Here is a 21362-nt window from a genome sequence, read left to right as displayed (position 1 = left end):
CTTACTGTATGTTCATCAAATGTATTTATTTGATCAAAAATGCACTAAAATATAGTACTACTTTTAAAATATTATATTAAAAAATATTTTTTAAATGTAATTATTCACAGTGATTGCAAAGAATTGGTTCTTAAGAAACATTTCTTACCACAGCTGAAGGTAGTTATGCTGCTTAATATTTTTCTGTGGGAACTATAATGCATTTTGTTTTTCAGGATTCTTGAATAGAAAATTCTAAATAACAATTTTTTTTAAAGGATTCAATAAATAATTTTTGATTTGTTTAACAAAAATACAGTTTAAATTAAGTATTGAACAGTCTGTTTTCTGATTTGTGTACGATGTTATAGGGTGATACCCAGTTCTACTTCCAGTTCAGCCATCTGTGTGTTAAAGGAAGGGCCCCAGAATGTTATTTTTTATTTTTTGTAAGCCTTTTATTACTCTTGGTAAGCTCACTCCAGCCTGCAGGCTCAAAAACAAAGTGTAACTAACAAAGCGAAAACCTGAACTCAATTGCGTAATACTGAACCTGACATCCTGATTATGAGAAAATGATGGTGTTTGAAGGCAAATCGCGCAGAGCTTGTTTACAGATGCGCTGCTTAATTTCAATCAAATAATCCACAAACACATTTTGCAAGAGGGTAAAACTCTGTCGCTGTGTCATTGTGAGTGATGGTGCTCGAGATAATTAAGATGGGAAATGATTCCTATCACTTGCTCGGTGACTCTGACAACAGCGTCTTTGTCACAGTGACTTGTTTGTTTTAATTACTTTGTACCGCAGGGAGCAAAATTAGAAAAATCTGACTTGACTAATTATGTATGAATAAGTTTTAAAGTTTGTCTAATGCTTGCCTTTGAAATCTCTGACAGCTAGTATAAAGCATAATCCACCATAATGCTCTCACAGTGTCAAGACTCTGTCCTGCTTATCCAAACAACATTGACTCGATTGATGAGTTTTTTCACGGGTGTGTGCAGTGTTGACAGGCTGCCCGTACTGTAACCTGCAGGCAATATTTCTATGCCATCATCATGTGAAATCTGAAACCGGCTCTTAGAGCCCATCAGATAGAGTTACCCAGGACACAGTTAGCCAGTAGGACCGTGTGACATTGCTACTGGTTTTGGAGGCTGTTGCTAGAGTATAAAAGGTTTTTATAGTGACTGAAGTCAGAGGATTTGTTTTGTAGGTTGCAAAAAAGAAGCTGAGAAAGTATCAGGCTTGAGAAAGTAGGACAGATAGTGGAATATGAAGAGAGTAAAAGAGATTTTAGAAATGAGGGCACAGGGGGTGGTGGGACTGAAGACCACGGAGGCCAGTATCTTAGCAACACTCCTTTGCTTGACCTGGTTTCACTTCTCGGGTTCAGAGTCATTTCAAAGATTCAAACTAGAGTCTCTCACACACACGTCACTCTGATCCTTTCTTGGTTTTTGTGTTCATCGGTCTCGGTCATCATGGATGTTTTTAAAAGTTTAAACTCATCCGCTGGCCTTTTAAAGCTTAATAGCCATGAAGTGTTTCTGTATGGCGTGACTGTGAGTGTGACGAGGGTTTTGTCTTTCAGCACAATTGCCCAGTGGGAAATGTGGACCTGCAGGGAAGAACTGCCTTGCATGATGCTAGTAAGTAAAAAGCTTTGTACATTTTGAGGTTTTGTTAGAAATTAACCCTGTAGTCCTCTCTTCCACCTAGCTTAGGGGTTTCATGCTCTCTCCAATTTTCTTTGCTCTTTCATTATTTCTTTTAACTTCTTTCCTACAACAAGTGGTGAAGCAGAGATGGAAGGGGATGGGAATGAAAGATGAATGCTTGAATGTGATTCTTTGCGGCAGCAGCAGTTGTAATCTATGAGATGTAGGCTTATTTCCCTTCCCTCAGATGGCTTTCATGTAAGATTTAAAGCTCTTGCTCTTGTTCTGTGCCCAGTGGAGGTTTTACATTTATTTATTTATTTATTTATTGATGTCAGATGAGTCTACTGAATCTAATTTGCATGCTTAGGGGAAATGTTAAGGAATATTATTATTGTTTGTCTTTTCAGTTATGGCTGGCTGCTCCTCCAGTGTGAAGCTGCTCTGTGACAGCGGGGCATTGGTTAATGCCAGTGACTTTGTGAGTTGTGTTTTGTGGGAAGTTTAATATCCTGATAACTACTTAATGTTGTCTCATTCCTTTCACCTGGACAAATGTTCTTTATTTACATTCCCCCTTAGATCTACTTTATCTTTAAATGTTCTCTCAGATTAGATTTTTTAATGTCTTCTCTGTTTGAGTTGATGCAAATGTGTGCTTTTACATTTGTGTGTTTATAGGATGGGCGGACCCCACTGATCCTTGCCACTCAGATGTGTCATCCACACATCTGTCAGCTGCTGTTAGAACGAGGAAGTGACATCACAGTCAGAGACAAACAGAATAAGTAAATATAATTTCTCAGTAATTGATTTTCATTGGCTCGTCTCTTGATTTTTCTTGCCTGCCCTGTTTTTATTAATCTGTTGAACTTTCTTTTATTGAATCTCTTTAGAATTTTCTGTAAGAGATGGCACTGCCGTTTTTTACTTGAATGTGCAAGGCTTCTGGTGTCAGATGCTTCCAGTTATTTTAGCTGCTTGAAAATTAGTATTGGTATTTTTACAAATTTTGTTTTTTTTTTTAGTTTAATATTTTAATTCATCATCATAAACACAATGGTTTGTAGTGCAAGCAGTTTAACAATGCACTATTATTCTTTTAGTTAATAATGAATCTGAAATTTCAGGGAAAATAGCGTACTTTCATTTTGAAAAATAAAGGAAATAGAGGGATATAAAATGTATTGTTCTTGTTCTAATAGTTTAAAGGTGCATTTTTAAATGTAATATTTTGATGTCACTGTCAGTCATATTGAAGCTATGTGTTTGTGTACTACTTTGTTCACCCAGAACAGCATTGATTCATGGCTGCGAGTATGCTTGTAAGGATGCTGTGGACGTTTTGTTGAAACATGGTGCTGATGTCACTGCGGTGGATGGTTCTGGCCATGACAGTTATCACTATGCACGGCTCAGCAAAAACCAGGAGCTTGTCTCTCTTGTCAAGAGTTACCTGGACAGTGCCACAAAAGGTTTTGTTGCTTCTTGTTTCTCTCTCTCTCACATGTCTATAGTGTTAGAGCAATAGAGCAGTGCTTTAAATCATAAATTGAAAGGAACTAAATTGTATTTTAAATTGCATTGGCTCAACAATGTATACAATTATTAACATAAATGCAATTGGAAAATTTTGTAATGCATGAGCAACAACGACAATGTGATTCAGTGGCCCAAAACATAGAACAAACATTGGACCAAATGACTTCTAAATATGTCCAGAGATTGTTGTGTTTGATTGGACGCACAGTTTTATGGTTGGCTGCATGTTATTATTTGCATCAGTTATTGTTTGTCACATATGAACAGATAGAGGTCTGCAATCTAATGTACTGGACAGTCAGTGATGTAAATGAGAAAGCAAGCACAAGAGGTCAGATTAAAGAGGGGAATCTTCATTTTTAAATTGAAAACAAAAAAGCAGCATATAATGTAATCTTTCATTGCAGTTTCACAGTCCAAGCTTTTAGTCGATGTGGCCAGAGCAAGCACTTGAAATAGCCATAATGACAACAAACGAACAGAGCGAAAAGAAATGATGTGCCAAGCTATTTCTGCCAATATTCTTACTAACAGTAGGCCACTATTATCATTGGAACAAGATATTCCTTTATCACCTCATTAATTCCATTGTTCCATTCCATTGTCCTTTGCATTTAAGTGATGTTTTTGTTTCATTCAAGTATGTTTCACATATTGCAACTTTTCACAGAAAGGTGTAAATCAGTTGAATGCAATTCTTCATAGGGTTTTAGTCCTTTTCCCCCCTGCAGTTCACATTACTTTTTTTGCATCACTTTTGGTGTGAAATAGACCTTTATCAGGTTTTAAGGTTATAGAGATCAAAGCCTATGCACACACTGAAGAGTGTAGAGCAGTGTGTTTTCAAGCTTCATGCTTCAGATTGAAAAAGAAGAGCTACTTTATACATACCAGAAAAACATCCCTATCCTCCTCCTGTATTTTTTTTTCTTTCAGTTCCATGAAGTACTAATTAATCATTTATATTCACAGCAAAAGAGGCTGCCAAGATGGAACAGAAAAAGAGAAAGGTATACGCAGCATTTTCACCTTCATTTCATTCTGAGCATCTCCATGCAGATGAGATTTTAAAGAAACATAATATACAGATTATAGTCAATAACAACAAGTTAGACCTTGTCCCCCTTACTTATTTATTTTTGGCATTGTCTGAATTTTTTGTATAACTTATCCAGAATGCACTGATATATTTTCTTTGGACATACTGCAGAGAGAAAGTCTGCCTTCATTCTCATTGTAATTTCACTGAAGCCATCTATAGCAGAGTCTGTGTCTAGAGTATGAAATCATACAAATGGGATTCGTGATTGATGTGCAGAGAGCGCAATTTAGTTTTTCTTATTTCAGCACTTATACTTCTATTAAATGGAGAACAAATTACTTCAGACTAATATAATTCCTTATTACATACCATTTCTCTGTGTCTAATCTAATCTGATTGTACCTGCAGAAGCGACTGCAGTGCTGTACAAACTTTTATGCACTACTGCCATCCAGTGTTTAATGAAAGACAAAATTTTCTCTGAAATAATCATCTCCCGCACTTTTTTTTAATAATTTAACCACTTTTTGTCCTGAAGTTAACTTATGATAGTCATATTTTTAAGGTCAAGATGTAATTACCAAGTACCATTATTATCTGGGGACATTAATTATCAGGGACCACTCATTTCTAACATGTGGATTTGTCAGAAGTACATGTAGAGCAGCAGTTTCTGACCCACTCACACACACTTTACCCTTTATCATGTTATAAATGGGCCTGCAATTAGATTCGAAAGACATCCTGATTATTTTTGTGCGGTTTACCATATTTATATATTTTATTTTCTATTTGTGTCAGTTGCAATCTGTGGAGTTGGTCTCTAAAACCTCTAACCGTGATAAGATCATACAGGTCAGGGCCATTCAGCTCCATGACTGCTGCCTGTAAATTATTTCATTATTAGACCTGGACTTATTCTGTGCCATTTACATGTTCTTTTACACATTCTGAAGCTGAATTCGTGTTGAACATTCATCATAAACATTTTTGCATTGCAAACTGTACAAAGGTACAAATGAGTGGGCAATTAATGACTGTTTGTAACTTTGTTTTCTAGGACCTAGAGAAACAGAATGAGAGCCAACAGGAGACACTAAAGAAGTTCAATCAGGAGCAGAGAACACTGCTTGATAAAGTTAACTCGCTTCAACGCCAACTCAGCCAGGTGTTTCCTTGTTTTTGTTTTTTTTATAATTACTCAATTTATTTGCAAGCCTGCACCTTACATATTGGCTTCAGCACTGCAGTGAAAAGTAAAAGAAGCCAAACAACTTCTAGATGGTAGTCTCATATGTGTTTATCTGTGCAGGCAGTTGTGTGTTTATATTTGAATAATTCTAAAATATATTTTGTGTAATACATTTTCTCTGTCACTCTTTCTGTTCTTTCCTTCTTTCAGAAAAATTCAACAGTAGAGGACCTTCACAAGGAGGTAATTTGTGTGTTGTCCTGGAAAATGCCGCCTTCTGTCCTAGTGACATTGTCCTCTTTCATTTTAATTTCTTAATCATTTTCTTCCCATTTCTTTCATTGTATTGATGGAAGGTTATTTGTTTATTTTAATTAAGGTTGGGTGTTAGTTGCTGTTAAATATGCATGTGTATCTGCGTATCTGTGTTTTCTACACCAGAGAGAACAGCTGAAGCTTTTACTTTCTGCTAAAGAGAAGGAGGAAGGAGCCAGGGCCGTAGAGACTGTGAGAGTCCAGCAGCGGAGCCATTTGGTCAGTAAACATCTTTGCAACATGCTTTTTAAAGACTGCTGCTCATTAACTCCTGATCCAGCATCCCATGATCAAAGATTGATGAGATGATGAATAAATCTGCATGATTTTATTTTACAGGGAGATTTCCCTGGCCAGTCTGTGATCAAAGGTGATTTTGTCTTGAAATTCTGAATCTTTATGCTAATTAAGTTTGCCCCTTGATATCAGAGACCTCAATATAAACAGTGTTCTGAGTGTAGGGATTTCAGAAAAGTAGTTTTTCCTGTAAGTGAAGGTGGGTTTGTGTGTGTTTTCATTGTGGGTTCTTTTTTTTCTGCAGGAAAAGACAATGTATTAGTGCGACAGTCACACAGCTTGGATTCAGCTCAGGTGAATTTCGATTTCTTTAAACTTTTCTTAACATAAATGCCATGAGTTTGTGTTGAGGCTAAAAGCCTAATTGCATTTTATGTATAATTTAAACCAACTTTAACACCTGCCAGTTGGGACGAACTTGAAGTTAAAGGGCTTTCAGGAAACAGTTGTGGAATGACTACAGAAGTATGAGAGGATTGATTTCAGAGGGATTTTACTGTTGTACTGCTACTAACAGATTTTTTACATTTTGCATTAAAAACAAGTCTATCGTAAAAGTATGATGCTGTCCATTACCACAATAAAACACAATAGGACCTAAACATTTTTATGTTAACATGAACTTGCTGTGCCCAAAAATAGCTATCAGTGGGTTATAAAATTCCAAAAATGTTTAAATCTGTATATATTAAACACTGTCTTATGAGTCTATTTAATGGTTATTATAGCATATTAAGAGGGTAACACTTGATTTTCTGCCTGTAATATGTTTAACGTGGATATTGTAAAGTAATTAGTAATAACAATAGAATTAATCACTATAAAATAACAGTCCGCAGCATTCAGCTCTACAAAATGTTTACACAATAAGTACATTTAGTTTATTATTATTACTTTATCCCCCGTTTCACAGATAAGGATTAAGCCTAATGCCGGACTAAAATCTAAGTCGGAGCTGTTTCAACTGAAAGAAACTTGCTCTGACTGACCTTAAAATATATCGGTGCCTTTATTTTGTCTCAAAAAAGAAAAAGAACTAAAAAGAACATTATTTTGTGTAATGCAATGTGCTTGTGGTTTAAGTTTCAAAGAACAAATTATTTTCCATATACTGTAAATTATTGTTGCTCCTTAATGCTCCGCCTTTCTGAAACGTGCCGATTTTTACAAAGCTCATCATTCTGAAAAGCTAAGGTATAAGCTGATTGGCCAGCTATCCAGTGTGTTGTGATTGGCCGAATGCCTCAAGCGTGAGATGGAAATATTATGCCCCTTACCATACTGTGATGCCGTGTGTCCTGGCGCGATGAGACAAAACCAATAAAACCTATTACAAATGAGGCATTTGTTGCATCCAGTGGGGACATAATTACAGATTATAATGACTTATACTGTCTTTTTACGCAATGTGTTGCATCGTGCTGCATAAACATAAAACCGTTTCTGCATTTGTGATCGGAGAAAGGACAAACAACAAGCTCTAACAGTTATTTTACACTCTTCAGAACTGCCGTTTTGAATCATCAGTGGCGGATCCTTTACATATGAAAACATTAGTGTTGTCACGATGCCAAAATTATTGTTTCGATACCGATACCTAGTCAAGAATTGCGATTTCGATACTTTTTCGATACTTTCCTGAAAAGGGAAAATACACTCTCAAATATCATTGCTGTGCTTTATTTTAAAACTGTGACAACATTCTAATCATATAACACACTAATAAATGAACATTTGAAAAGCATATATGTTAAACATTTGAACAAAATATGAAATATCAAAATATAAAAATTTAAATTAGAGCAATGACATTCAAGGTAAAGAAAGAATAAATTTAGCAGCATTATCTCAGTTATCATAAGAAACATAAGAGTAATAAATTTATCTTGATTCTGGACTTTGAATAAAAATATGAACAGCGATTATATTAAACAATGTTTCTGAACTCAGAAGATTAAATGTCAAAAGATAAATAATATCAATTTAAGCAATGGCATTCAAGTAAAAAAAAAAAAAGCAAATAAAATTTAGCAGCAATATCTCAGATATTGTAACTTATTCTGTCAGTTGTGCAACCTTTTCTTTCAGAGGAGAAAACTCTGGAGGTGATTTTTTTTTTTTTTTTCTACCAGTCATGGACCGGCGGCCACAGTAGCACTTGTGCTTGCACATACATCCTAGTGATGCGCGGGTCAGGTTTTTTTCCAACCCGTGGGTCCCGCTTTTATGAAATTATTTGGCCCGCCCCAGCCCGCAAATAAAGTAGAATTTCTTTACCCACCCCGACCCGCGCATTGGGGACATCACGGAAGAGACGTTGCTATTTAGACCTTCGTATCGAACCTTATCAAAGAACCTAATAAAATACGAAAATATATATTTCAAATATTTTATATAGGCTATATGAAATTGCACTAGTGATGGTTCATCTGTGAACGAATCTTTTAGGTGAACGAATCGTTCTCATATTTCTCGTTCACTGAAGTTCCTCCCTCCAAAGCAGCGCGCAAGCTCTGCGCTATTAGCAGCGCATGCGCAGCTCGTGAACATCCTGTCAAAGAGTTACTCAAGATGTGATGGAGCATTTGATTTGTTGAATATAGTGCACCCATACGCCCTTCACTGAACGAGATCGATAGATCTTCTCATTCGTGAACGAGTTGAATGAACTGATACATCTCGTGTATGAACGAGCGTGTAAATCTCAATCAGCAATCAGATGATACAAAGCGCAGTTATAGTTGCTGTGCAGATTCGCTCCTTTTCATATTTAGCATACAGATCATAACTCCACGTTTAATCCCCGATTAATGTGAATATTATATATGAACTGTCTGACCAAAAAATTAAAATGTTATTTATGCAAGAAAACCTCGTGCTTTGAAGTATTGATACTAATAAATTTAGGAAATCGTGACATTTTTAATTTCCGAGAATCGCAATACTTTTAAAGTATCGGTGCACCATGCAACACTACAAAACATACTTACAGACTGTGAGTCAGAAGCACTAGACTGTCCTTGCAAAGTTGGAACTGCCATGAAACAGACACCAGCATTGAAGGCTGCTCTCACAGGAAGCCGTCCTTATCCTCTGCAAAATGTACTGCACTCATCTGAATATTTGGGTTGAACTGTTCTGCAACTTAACCACTGATTTCTAGTTGTGTCCTGTTTTGGAAGCCCAAACAAAGTTCATATGACCCTTTTAAATGTCCTAATTGAACTATGGCCTAATCCAGGTTTAGTCTAAGCCCTGTCTGTGAAACCAGGCCTATATGTACTTTCATAAATACACAGGAGCCAGTCAGTTCAGTATACATAAAAAGTGGCCTGTTTTTCATATGGAGTTCAACAATAGCATCAAACCTCTAAGTGCAAATGCTTAAATTTAAAATCAAGAATTGATTCTGAAGGTTTCCTGAGCATGCACAAGCTTAGCATATAGTTATTTCTCTACTCCCAAGGTTTGATATTATATATATATATATATTTTCCTTCTGATATTTAGTTATAGAGCAGACTGGCTGTGTCAGCTGTGTTAAGCTTCAGAGAGGCAGTGGCATTCAGATTTTCAGAGTTGCATCCTCTCGTTTCATTTCAGAACCTCCATAGCCTGCAGTGTCAGAAGGGATTATGATTTATTTGCGCTATTCTCTGAAGGGACGTACTATGCCTGGGATCAGTTTTGGGCAGACTTGGTGGATACAATTTTGTTGTCACATTAGCACCAGAGAAGACTTTACTCTCACCTATGTTAGAGGTCACTGCACACATTAAAAAGATGAAAAATGCACCTACTAAAGTAGGATCAGATGTCTGACTTTGGATGTGACCTAGATAAAACTTTCTTCAAAAGTTCTAAGCCCTAGTGTGACCCCATATGAGAAAAATATGAGAACCATTTCATCTTCGCTTTCTCTTTTAAGGCTGGCTGCTAATGGTTTTATATTCTTTCATTATTTTAGCTTGACCACCCCCCCACCCCCTCATTTCTTGTTCTGATTAAAAAAAAATACATTTTCAGTCTTTTCAACTGTGGCATTGTAACTATCCATGAAAAAACACTCAGACAAGATATACTGTCAGAATGTTTTGTGTGATTTAATAATGAATGCCTACTTGTGTTTGAATTCAGATCTTACAGCCTACAGGACCATCTCGATCTGTGGCACGACCTTTGGAGCTGTCTCAGCCAGTGGCTTGGGATCCTGAGACACTTTGTCAAGAGCTTGAATGTGCCCGCAGACAGCAGGAGGCTGCACAAGAGGAGGTGGGCCGCCTCCAAAAGGCTCTAGCATGCAAGTCTCAGGAATGTGAGGAGCTGACCAGGAAGTGTGAGACCATCAAATGTGAGTCAGATCAGCAGATACATGAGCTGGAGGAAGCCATGGGAGATATGCAGAAGCGAATGATAGACTCTGAGACAAAGGTGAAACAGCTTCAGGCTCAGGTGGTGGCGGTAAAGGAGCACCTCAATAACCAAGTTGTTGATGACCTCAAAGCACAGCTGAATGAGGTGAAGGCAAAGTATGAGGGTGCTTCTGCTGAGGTTGGGCGGGTCAGGAATCATTTAAAGCAGAGTGAGAAAGCTTTGGAGGAGTATAAGAAAGGTGAAGGTCTTTTGGCTGTGGAGGTTGAGAGTCTCACCGCAGAGCTGAGTGCAATGAGAGAGGACCATAAAATCATGGAGGAGACGCTCTTAAACATGAAGGGTCAAGTGAAGACAGCAGAGGCCAGGTTGACATCAATGGTTCCAGGAGAGAAGTTTGACAACATGAAGAACCTCTTTACCAATGCTGTGGATGAGAAAGAGCTACAGTTGGCAGAGTTAAGGGAGGATTATGACCGTGTGCTGGAGGAAGTGGCAGAGCTCCACCGTGTGATGGACGACCGACAGTCTGTCCCCCTGCAAGAGCACGAGCGAGTCCGGGCTGCTCTGGAGGAGCAAAGCTCAACCCTGAAGAAGAAACTTGCTGATGTCACTGCAAAGTGTCAGTCATTGATTTGTGAAGTGGAGGAAGGCGAGGATGAGAGAGAACAGCTCAGAAAGGAGCTGCAGGAACTCTGCAACAATCTAAATACCAAGTTTTTGACATTGGAAAACCATGAGGAGGTGAAGAGGTCTATGGGACTCGCTGTGGAGGAGTTGAGTGTTAGGTTAGCGGAGGAGACTGAGAAGAGAAAACGGGCTGAAGAGCAGCTACAGAGGTTGCAGGAAGAGAAGACCTCTGTTTGTGAAAACATTGCCAACCTGAGGAGCATGTACATCCCCTGTGAACGTTATGAGAGTGAGATGACTACACTCACAGAACGCAACACCGAACTGGAAAGAGATCTTAATAGTCTTCAGGATCAATACCACGAGAAAGTCAGTGAACTTGAGATTTTGGCAGCTGAAAAAACATCACTGAAGCAGAGCTTTGGCATTGAGTTTGTCACAAAGAATGAGAATGAGAGAGTGCAGACCGAGTTAAATGAAGCTTTGGAGAAAGCAAAGATTGAAATCGCAAAGTTGGAGGATGATTGTAGAGTTCGGGAAGCAGAGTTACAGAAGGTGAAAGAAGGAAATGCTATGTTGAATGAGGAGTTTGAGAATGTGCAGGCCAAGTTAGAAAACGACTATATCAGCCTTGTGGAACATGAGATATTGAAAAGCACAATGAGCAAAGCTTTATCAGAAGCAGAGGGAAGAGCTCAAGATGCCTACTCTAAGTACCAGTGTGCTCAAGAGAGCGCATCAAAGCTCCACATGGAAATCGAAGCACAGAAGAAAGAGTTGGATACTATTCAGGAGGCATTGCAATTGAAGTTTGTTCCGTTGACTGCCATGGAGGAAAAAGAGATGCATTTCAACACTGCTCTGAAGGACTTGGCAGAAAAACTTGCCGATTTGCAGGAGATGTGCAGTGACGAAAAGACCAAAGGGGAATGCCAAAGGCAAGAGAATGAAAAATTGAAGGATGAGATGGCAAATCTGCAGCAGAAACTTCAGACGGGGCTTGTGGCCAATGAGAAATACAAAGAAGTGGAGGATCGCTGCAAGGGCCAGATGGAGGAGCTGAGTCTGAAGCTGGTGGAGCTGGAGCAGCAATATAAAGAGGTTACGATCCAGCGGGCCGAACTAGAGGAGAAAAATGCATTGTGCAACTCTGAGATCCAGAGTCTCCAAAAGAAACTGAATTGTGAGTATATCCATCTGGAGCAGTTCGAGGCCATGCAGAGCTCTCTGAGTGGCAGCCTGCAGGAGGCACAAAAGGAGTGCAAGTGCTTACAAGAAGCTCACAGACTGGAAGTCCAGCGTGTTCATGAGCTAGAGAAACAGCTTCAGAGTCAGAGCTTCGATGAGGCCCAGTATAGCCAGGTTAGAGAGGCTCTGGAGCGTGAGGTCAATAAGCTTCGCATGACGCTGCGGGAGGAGGAAGAAACCAATGCACAGAGGGCTGAGGATGTAGCCACTCTGCAGGCTGAGCTTCTCAGAGCCACACATGCTCTGGATAATCTACACAGCCATGAAGAGCAGGTGACCCAGCTCAGAGCAGAAAAGCACAAGCTGGAGGAGGAGGTGTGTGAACTTGGTGATCGGCTGTCAGGACTGGATGAGCAATATGAGGATCTGTACAGGGAAACAACACTTGCTAGGGAGGGTGAGAAGAGAGCGAGAGCGGAAACCGAGACCCTGCAGGTAAAGAGTGCCTCCATTGAGAAGGAGATCAGAGATCTAAAAGAGAGATATGAGGAATCAATGAGCACCATTGGAGAACTGCAGAAGAGGATTCAGGTGTCCTCAGAGCAGACTGAGCTTAAAGACAAAAGGGTGAGATTGTCATATACTCATTGGTTATGTGGAAGAGCTTTCTCGATAAGCACTTGATATTTTGTCAGATTATAAGCAAGGTGTTCTTCGTTTCAGATCACAGAACTGTTGGCAGATGTTGAAAGGCTGAAACAGGTTCTAAATGGCTTATCCCAGCTGGCTTATGCTGGCAACGTGTCCAACAAGAGACAGACTCAACACACTGACACACTCCAAGCCCAGGTCAAGAACCTCCAGCAGCAGCTGGCTGTGAGTAGCTCTGTGCACATGTACATACCAGTGGATTTGTTTGTAATTCCTCACAAATATGACATTCCATCACCTTGGACTAAATATTACACCCACCTACTGACTGATTTGTGCTCATTATGGATTCTAGATCCTTCTGTCCTGTTATTAAAAAAGATTGAAGGAACTGGTATTGATAGAATTGCCTCAGGGACCACTTTCTTTCTTTCAGTATTATTAAGAAGTCTACCAAGATTTGAATTAAATAGTCTCCTTAACCTAAGTGTTGTAGTATATGTATAATTTATTGTTAAAGGAGCATTTCACCCGTGGGAACATTGATCTTCATTGAAAGTGGGTCATATATGTAGTCGAAATCTATAAAAACTTTCGAATTTGGTGCCTTTTTGACCGAGTTATTACAGAAAGTAACTTTAGGGCTCATTTGTATGTAAAACCACAACTCCCACAATGCAACACATTTGCACAGCTCCACAAGCCACTCCCACTAATCCAGAACACCGCTGTTAGGCTGTTAGGCTGTTAGGCGATATTGTCTACAAGACATTGAGGACACAGTTAGCGATGTATGGTATTTACGTGCCACAGTAGTAAACAATGCCACAGTAAGCTTTTTGTGCATTAAAAAAGGTACTGCACAAACAGTTTACAGTTGACGTTACGTAACTTATTAACCGGGAATCATTTCGTGATAATAATGCTTGAAGAAATTGTGTACATTTCACGAAATGAATAATAAATAAAATTGAAACACTTATTTTACAGTTAGACGTCCATTTGTGCAGGCTTCGGCTGGCGTTTCTAGTTTACCTTCGGAATTCTGAAGTATGTCTCCAGGACGCCTCTGTCCATATGCGGGGCGAAACTAGGATGGTTCACAACGCAAACATCCGTGTCCTTGTCTGCCTCAGACATTTCTTCGAGGAGAAATTGGCATCTTTCAAATTCTTGCAGCAGACGGACTCGAGCTCTGTGTCCGTAGGCGCACAACGAGAGCACAGCCACCACCAGTCCGCACCAGCTCGAGCACGCCCGGGCTCCTCGGACGCGACAGGCAGGTCCCCGGCCTCGGCTGCAGCCGCCGCCTCCTGTTCCTCCATCAGCCTCAGCTGCTCTGCGCTATATTGTGGCTCGTATAGATAGCCACGAACATCTGTTTCGAGCAACAGAAAATCCTCTTCTTCCGGATCATGAGTTGTTCCTCCAGCCATTCTCGTAAATCTGACTCCATAAGCGCTTGTTAGCTTAGCTACATAGCTTCCAAACAGGATAGTTGATTTTCATTTTCGTTTCTGTAAGTTTAGTCCCACCCACTGATCTGTAATAGGCCTGTAGGGTGAGTGGGTCCCACCCCCTGGAATAATAATAAGCTAGTCTCTGTAGTCTCTACACTTTTCAATGAATTTTGACTTCCTGCTTATTATGACGCAAAATTACGATTTTTACGTCATAATAAGCAGGAAGTAAAACACTTAAATCCTTATTTCTCCCATCTCAGGGAAAAATAAAGGGAAAATCCATGATCATTATAATATATGACTGGGTTTCTAACAATACAAAGCTAAATGCAAATGGGTGAAGTGTCCCTTTAAAATAATGTAATAGTTTTATTTAAACACATTTTATAATTAAAAATATGCACAACCATTCAAAAGTTTGAGGTCTATAAGATTTTTTGTTGTGTTTTTGAAAATAAATTCGTGATTAGTGTTACAATTTAAAATGTTTTCTATTTCAATATATTTAAAATGTATTATTGTTCAATTCAAGTTTTCAATTCAAGTTTATTTGTATAGCGCTTTTTACAATACAAATCGTTACAAAGCAACTTTACAGAAAATTATGCTTCTACAATATTTAGTAATAGCTTATAAGTGGTGACTGTCAGTTTGTGCACGTATGACAGGATTTGTAGAAAACTTAATACAAGACGTAGTCAGCCAGATGATGAACATTATTAATATTATTAATAATTAATAATTATTATATGATGCAGTCACACTTGTAGCAATATTAGTTGGTTCTGTTGTTGATTCAGGGTTAGCATCATCTGAGGTCCTCTGATGGTCAGCATCATCTCTTCTCAGGTGTTCTGGATCCAGATTGGAGCTTGTGTAAATCCTAGTTACCACGGGATGTAAATCCCGTGGCAAAACATAGAAACAAATAGAGACATCATTAGCATAGCTGCTGTTCCAACAAAGTAAAATTAATTAGTTTAACCCAAGCTAAATAATAAGAATGCACATTTGATCAGATACAACTAAACTCACAATTTAAGATACATTATTCCAATGCTTGGCGAAAGAGATGCGTTTTTAATCTAGATTTAAACAGAGAGAGTGTGTATGAACCCCGAACATTATCAGGAAGGCTATTCCAGAGTTTGGGAGCCAAATGTGAAAAAGCTCTACCTCCTTTAGTGGACTTTGCTATCCTAGGAACTACCAAAAGTCCAGCGTTTTGTGACCTTAGGGAGCGTGATGGATTGTCGCGTGGTAGAAGGCTAGTTAGGTACGCAGGAGCTAAACCATTTAGGGCCTTATAGGTAAGTAATGATAATTTGTAACTGATACGGAACTTAATAGGTAGCCACTGCAGAGACTGTAAAATTGGGGTAATATGATAATATTTTCTTGACCTGGTAAGGACTCTAGCTGCTGCATTTTGGACTACCTGTAGCTTGTTTATTGAAGAAGCAGGACAACCACCTAGAAGTGCATTACAATAGTCCAGTCTAGAGGTCATAAATGCATGAACTAGCTTTTCTGCATCAGAAACAGATAACATGTTTCGTAGCTTGGCAATGTTTCTAAGATGGAAGAATGCAGTTTTTGTAACATGGGAAATATGATTTTCAAAAGACAAGTTGCTGTCTAATTTAACACCCAGATTTTTGACTGTAGAAGAAGTAACAGAACATCCGTCTAGTTGCAGATTGTAATCTACAAGATTCTGTGTAGTGTTTTTTGGTCCAATAATTAATATCTCTGTCTTATCCGAATTTAATTGGAGAAAATTATTGGTCATCCAATCTTTTACATTTTTAACACACTGTTAGCTTAGATAATTTAGAGGTTTAATCTGGTCTCGTTGAGATATATAGCTGAGTATCATCAGCATAACAGTGGAAGCTAATTCCGTATTTTCTAATAATATTACCAAGGGGCAACATGTATATTGTAAATAGAAGGGGACCTAGGACGGATCCTTGTGGCACTCCATATTTTACTGATGATAAATGAGATGACCCCCATTTAAGTAAACAAAATGGTAGCGATCGGACAGGTAGGATCTAAACCATCTTAAAGCCTGCCCTTGAATACCTGTATAGTTTTGTAATCGATCTATGAGTATGTCATGATCTATGGTGTCGAACGCAGCACTAAGATCAAGTAAAACTAGAAATGAGATGCAGCCTTGATCTGACGCAAGACGCAGGTCATTTGTAATTTTAACAAGTGCAGTTTCTGTGCTGTGGTGTGGCCTGAAACCTGAAATTCTTCATACAGATCATTTTTGTGCAGGAAGGTGCTCAATTGAGCAGACACAACTTTTTCTAAACTTTTAGACATAAATGGAAGATTTGAAATAGGCCTATAATTTGCCAGTACACTAGGATCTAGTTTTGGTTTCTTAATAAGAGGCTTAATAACCGCCAGCTTGAAAGGTTTTGGGACGTGACCTAAAGATAACGACGAGTTAATGATATTGAGAAGTGGTTCTTCGGCTACAGGTAACAACTCTTTCAGTAATTTAGTGGGTACGGGATCTAATAAACATGTTGTTGGTTTAGATACAGTGATAAGTTTATTTAGCTCTTCCTGTCCTATATTTGTAAAGCACTGCAGTTTATATTTCTTATCTTATAGTTATCTTGTGAAGGCAAAGCTGAATTTTCAGCAGCCGTTACTCCAGTCTTCAGTGTCACGTGAATTTAATATGCTGATTTGGTGCTTAAGATATAGTTCTCCTTATTTTTTTATCAATGTTGAAAGCATTTGTTCTGCTTAATATTTTTGTGGAATCAGTTCCCTCCCCCCGAACCAGAATTCTTTGAATGGAAAGTTCAAAAGAATGGCATTTATTTGAAAAAGTTATCTTTTATAACAAACGTCTTTACTGTGTTTTTTTTTTTTTTAGCAGTTTGTGTCTTGAAGTAATTTCTCTCTCTTTCTCTCAAAAAAATGAAAAATAAAAAAATCTCACAGACCTCAAACTTATACAGGCTTGAATCCGCCCTGCATTTTATCCCTACTTTCAAGTATCATTAGACCTAAAAAAAAAAAAAATTGTCATTAGACAAATTTAAACAATTTGTAACATTATAAAGAAAGTTATGGAGGAATTAATGTAATAAATTTGTAGTTTTAGAAGAGAACCCTATGCTTCCCAGTCCCACCCATCTCAGGGTATGTTTGTCTACAAGTCAGTTTTGTGAAATGTTTTGTTTTGCTGAAGTTGCATTGTGTTTATAAAGTAACTGACCATCCAACCTTACAAGACCTTATTAAATGACGCTTATAAAACAGTGCCTAATATGTCTTGTCAATTTTTCTCTTAGGATGCTGAGAGGCAACATAGAGAAGTGGTTTCAATTTATCGAACTCATCTGCTCAGTGCAGCACAGGTAATTGTCTGTGAATGTGAATTGAGTGTGTCGAGTTTTTTTTCTTCTTTGTTTTGCAGTAGAAGTTCCTTTTATTTTGCTCTCATGTCAAGGAAATTTATTGAAAACTCTTAGGTATGTTATATTGTATGGTTTTCTATGTACCATAATAGTATACAGGTAATAGCCTGTAGTTGCATAGAAGTGTCTGGAAGCAATTCTAAATACCTAAATTACTAAATACCGCTCACTTATTGTCTTTCAGGGTCACATGGATGAAGATGTCCAAGCTGCCTTATTGCAGATCATTCGAATGAGACAAGGGTTTGTGTGTTGAACTCGGCACACTGAGACTACACTGATTCCAATTCATCATTCACAGAGTAACCTCCCCTTCAGCTCTGTGCAGTTTGATACTGCTGTGGAGTACTTTGGTCGAAAAGTCACATTTTGCAACATTTGATATGCGCTGATTAGGTTGAGTGATGTAAGCACTAACAATATGGATCTGCAATATAGATTTGCTTAGTTGACACAACTAAATATAGCACTAGGGGTAGTTAAACCAATCCAAAAAAACATAAATCATAAACACGAGAAGCAATGGATAATGATTTGATCACAAATAAGCATTCTCGCTTAACTTGGTTCGCAATTGCTAAATGCTATAGTGTCAATGGAAAGTGCAGAATGCTGTAAAGCAAATGCTGTAAAAAAAAACTGCACATTCAGTGATTGAGACTCATATTCCCCTTTTTTAAAATTGAAATATCCCAACTACAGTTTAAAGAAGAACATTCCCTCTCTCCACTCTTATAGTCTTGATCTGAGATACAGCTACAGTGCATTAATGAGAGATGCATCCCTTAAGAGATATTTTAAAGTTCTTTTCTCAGTCCACCATTATTATAATCTCTGCAATGGTTACAATAAGCTAGTGATTAGAGGAAGCAGTTCTTTTAGCACTAGGGAAACTAGCTTCAAGGCATTATGGAGTGGTGGGCACAGAGGCAAATCCTGGGCCTGACTAAGTTTTATGAAATGCCAGTGACATAGTTGTTGAATATCCTGCAATACAGAAAGTAATAATATTACGTTTAAGTTAATGCACATAAAGTGTACAGTAAGAGCGTAAATGCACAGCACTGTTATCACAGTAAAAATAATTTGCACATACTTGTTTTGAAGGGTCATGACAAAAGATCAAAGCACACCACTGCAGCTTCATCTTCCACTTGTGCAGTTTTGCCCTTATCCATAAACTGGATCAATTGTTTCAAATGTGCGTGATGTATTTGAGCAGCGGGTGTCCATTGGGTTGGGTGATTTAGGATGGAGTAGTTCTTTTAATGAAGTGTTTATGTAAAATTGCTTTGCTTCTGCAATGACAGCAACAGACTACATTTTATGAATGATTGTATGAGTGAAGTATTTAACACTGAGGACTTTCATAACACTCCATCCCTCATGGTCCCGTATCCTGGCTGATATCGCCATCTAGTGGTGTGACTTGGCTGGCCAAGTTTGATGTGTGGTTTAGTGTAAGAGAATGTGAACATTTTGGAATTCTCCCTTTTGATGCTTTCCAAATCTGATATATCACCTTTTACATGGCTATGTACTACTTTTGATTAATGAACACAATGTTGTGGTAAATATAAAAACAATCAGCAGGACTGGAATGGCACAATAATCGGTTCAGGTTACCGAACATGATGGTAGACTTACATACTTAATACTTTGTGAATCTGTTTTTTTTTCTTCTTCAGTGAAACTGTCATATGATCCTCTGAATTTCCAATCAAATATTCTAAAATCGAGTTCCCAACCATGACTTTCAGTATCTATTTTAAAACCACTACCGTAGTGCCATTTGGTTTGATTTGTATTAATTGATGCTATTGGTTCTCTCTGCCAGGATAACTAATTGCAACGGTTTCATTATTTATAAGTATTACTTTATAACTGTGCTCTTAAGATTATCAGTTAGTCTGTGTTTTCCCTTGGACATTTTCTCTCCTTTTTTTTGGGTGAAATTTGGAGTCTAACATCAATAAAAGTGCCTCTTTTAGACTAAACTGGCTCTGTGCAAATGAAAAAGATTAATCCCAGCAGCGAACCTTGCCTTTGGCAGGCCTTTCCAGCCCCTCTCACTCTCCTTGAAGTGAACACACATGTTGTTACTTTAAATCCAATGAAATCTAGATTGAGGGCTCTTTTTTTCTCCCCTCATGTGGTTTGCATTGATTTGTACATTAGTGTTAACTAAAACAAAATGAGAGCTACAAATACAAAGAAAAGACAATATTTTTCATCCCATAAAGGTCATAGTTTTTATTCTTAATACTATTTTAAGGTTTGAGTAAAAACCGTAATCCTTCCACAGAATCAGTGTTGTTTTTCATATCTTAGTCTCTACAATATGCTTCAGTAAGTCACTGGCCTTTTTGTCATCTCATCTGTCATCTTATTACGTAGTCACCCCCCCCCCCCCACCCAATTCTCTTGCACTCTTGTTTTTATGAGTGTTATTTGTGGTCTGCCCTGCATAAGCTGTTCTCAGCAATTATTGCAAATACAATTCAATCTGTTTGGAGCTTTCCCTTTAATCTCATTTCCAGGACCATAAACAGAACCAGACATCCTCCCACCACTCCCCTCTCTTTGCCTTTTTCTCTACCATTAATCATGTCCATAAGGATCACAGTGTAACCCTGTCATTTAGCTGGCCCCCTGGAAGGTGGGCAGACTTGTGAGGGGGGGGATCAACCCTGTTCATGTTGCTTTAATGTGGTTAGTTACTCAGTCGGTAGTCTTTGTGTCGTGATTCATGCTCACTTTGACCATGGAGCCCTCCACGTGTCACGCAGATAATGTGCTCCCTTTTGATCTATGCTGCTGTGTCTGTTTAGATTTTGTGTGCATTTGAAGTGTCCTTACCTTCCTTTTTTTTTTTAAATAGTTTAATAACTAATGCAGATGTGCAAAACATCCCGTTCTGATCTGTTTCACCCTTTATCATCTGGTCTCCCATACATTGTGCTTTGCTTGGCTTTTAGTGTTAGTACCTTTTAAAAGAATGTCACGGAAAACCACACTTTTTTCTCATTATCCACCTTGGATCAGTCACCTCTGCTCACCCCTTCAGTGTTTTTGCAGAGGTCCCTGCATTTTGTTGCCTCAATAAAGTTCATTTATAGGATAACAGGGCTCTGGGGGACACATGGGGCTGATTTGGACTAGATGGATTCGACATGTCTCCTGCCCAACTCCTCTCTGATCCTTGCCATGTGATCCATGCCTCCCTGACCTCATCATCCATCATATAACACCTTGGATGAGGGGAAAATGGTTGAAAAAAAAGAGACTTTTTTTATTTTGTAGGATTTATTGGCTGGCCACAGTACAGTCCTGCTACCACCACCGGGCCCAGCTTCACCCGTCCATGGATGGGTTTCATGGGAAGACCATAGCAGTGTGTTCTGTACGTGTGGTGTTTCACCTCTATAAAAGTGTTCAGGTTAAAAATAAAAATCCTTGTTTGATTGGGTTGGCACATGGGCGGAGGGTTGATTAGATCACACAGGTACAAAAATGTGATACTGTTGAGCATGTTTCAGACAGACTTCTAAACCGCGTGGTAATTGTGCAGGAGG

At 38.5% G+C, this 21362-nt stretch overlaps 1 protein-coding gene across 3 annotated transcripts in view; it reads left to right on the top strand.

Moving 5' to 3' along the window:
• Positions 1 to 19784, top strand: part of LOC132105948 (uveal autoantigen with coiled-coil domains and ankyrin repeats protein-like) — a 63094-nt gene extending 43310 nt beyond the window's left edge. For 2 of the 3 annotated variants that reach the window (XM_059511516.1, XM_059511524.1), the window contains exons 5-19: positions 1578 to 1635; positions 2055 to 2125; positions 2326 to 2432; positions 2938 to 3119; positions 4159 to 4196; positions 5030 to 5083; positions 5289 to 5396; positions 5631 to 5663; positions 5862 to 5954; positions 6075 to 6105; positions 6277 to 6326; positions 10170 to 12848; positions 12945 to 13097; positions 17662 to 17727; positions 17972 to 19784. In XM_059511516.1, the coding sequence (XP_059367499.1) occupies positions 1578 to 1635; positions 2055 to 2125; positions 2326 to 2432; positions 2938 to 3119; positions 4159 to 4196; positions 5030 to 5083; positions 5289 to 5396; positions 5631 to 5663; positions 5862 to 5954; positions 6075 to 6105; positions 6277 to 6326; positions 10170 to 12848; positions 12945 to 13097; positions 17662 to 17727; positions 17972 to 18043 (3795 nt within the window). In that variant the 3' untranslated portion in view covers positions 18044 to 19784. The remainder of the gene's footprint in view (positions 1 to 1577; positions 1636 to 2054; positions 2126 to 2325; positions 2433 to 2937; positions 3120 to 4158; positions 4197 to 5029; positions 5084 to 5288; positions 5397 to 5630; positions 5664 to 5861; positions 5955 to 6074; positions 6106 to 6276; positions 6327 to 10169; positions 12849 to 12944; positions 13098 to 17661; positions 17728 to 17971) is intronic. The other variant, XM_059511534.1, reaches the window with a different exon arrangement.
• The last annotated feature ends 1578 nt before the right edge of the window (positions 19785 to 21362 follow it).

Source organism: Carassius carassius, chromosome 2, assembly GCF_963082965.1.
Source record: "Carassius carassius chromosome 2, fCarCar2.1, whole genome shotgun sequence".
Classification (NCBI taxonomy): Eukaryota; Metazoa; Chordata; class Actinopteri; order Cypriniformes; family Cyprinidae; genus Carassius; species Carassius carassius.
Note: the sequence above shows the minus strand (reverse complement) of the source record. Positions and strands in the feature narration are given on the sequence as shown.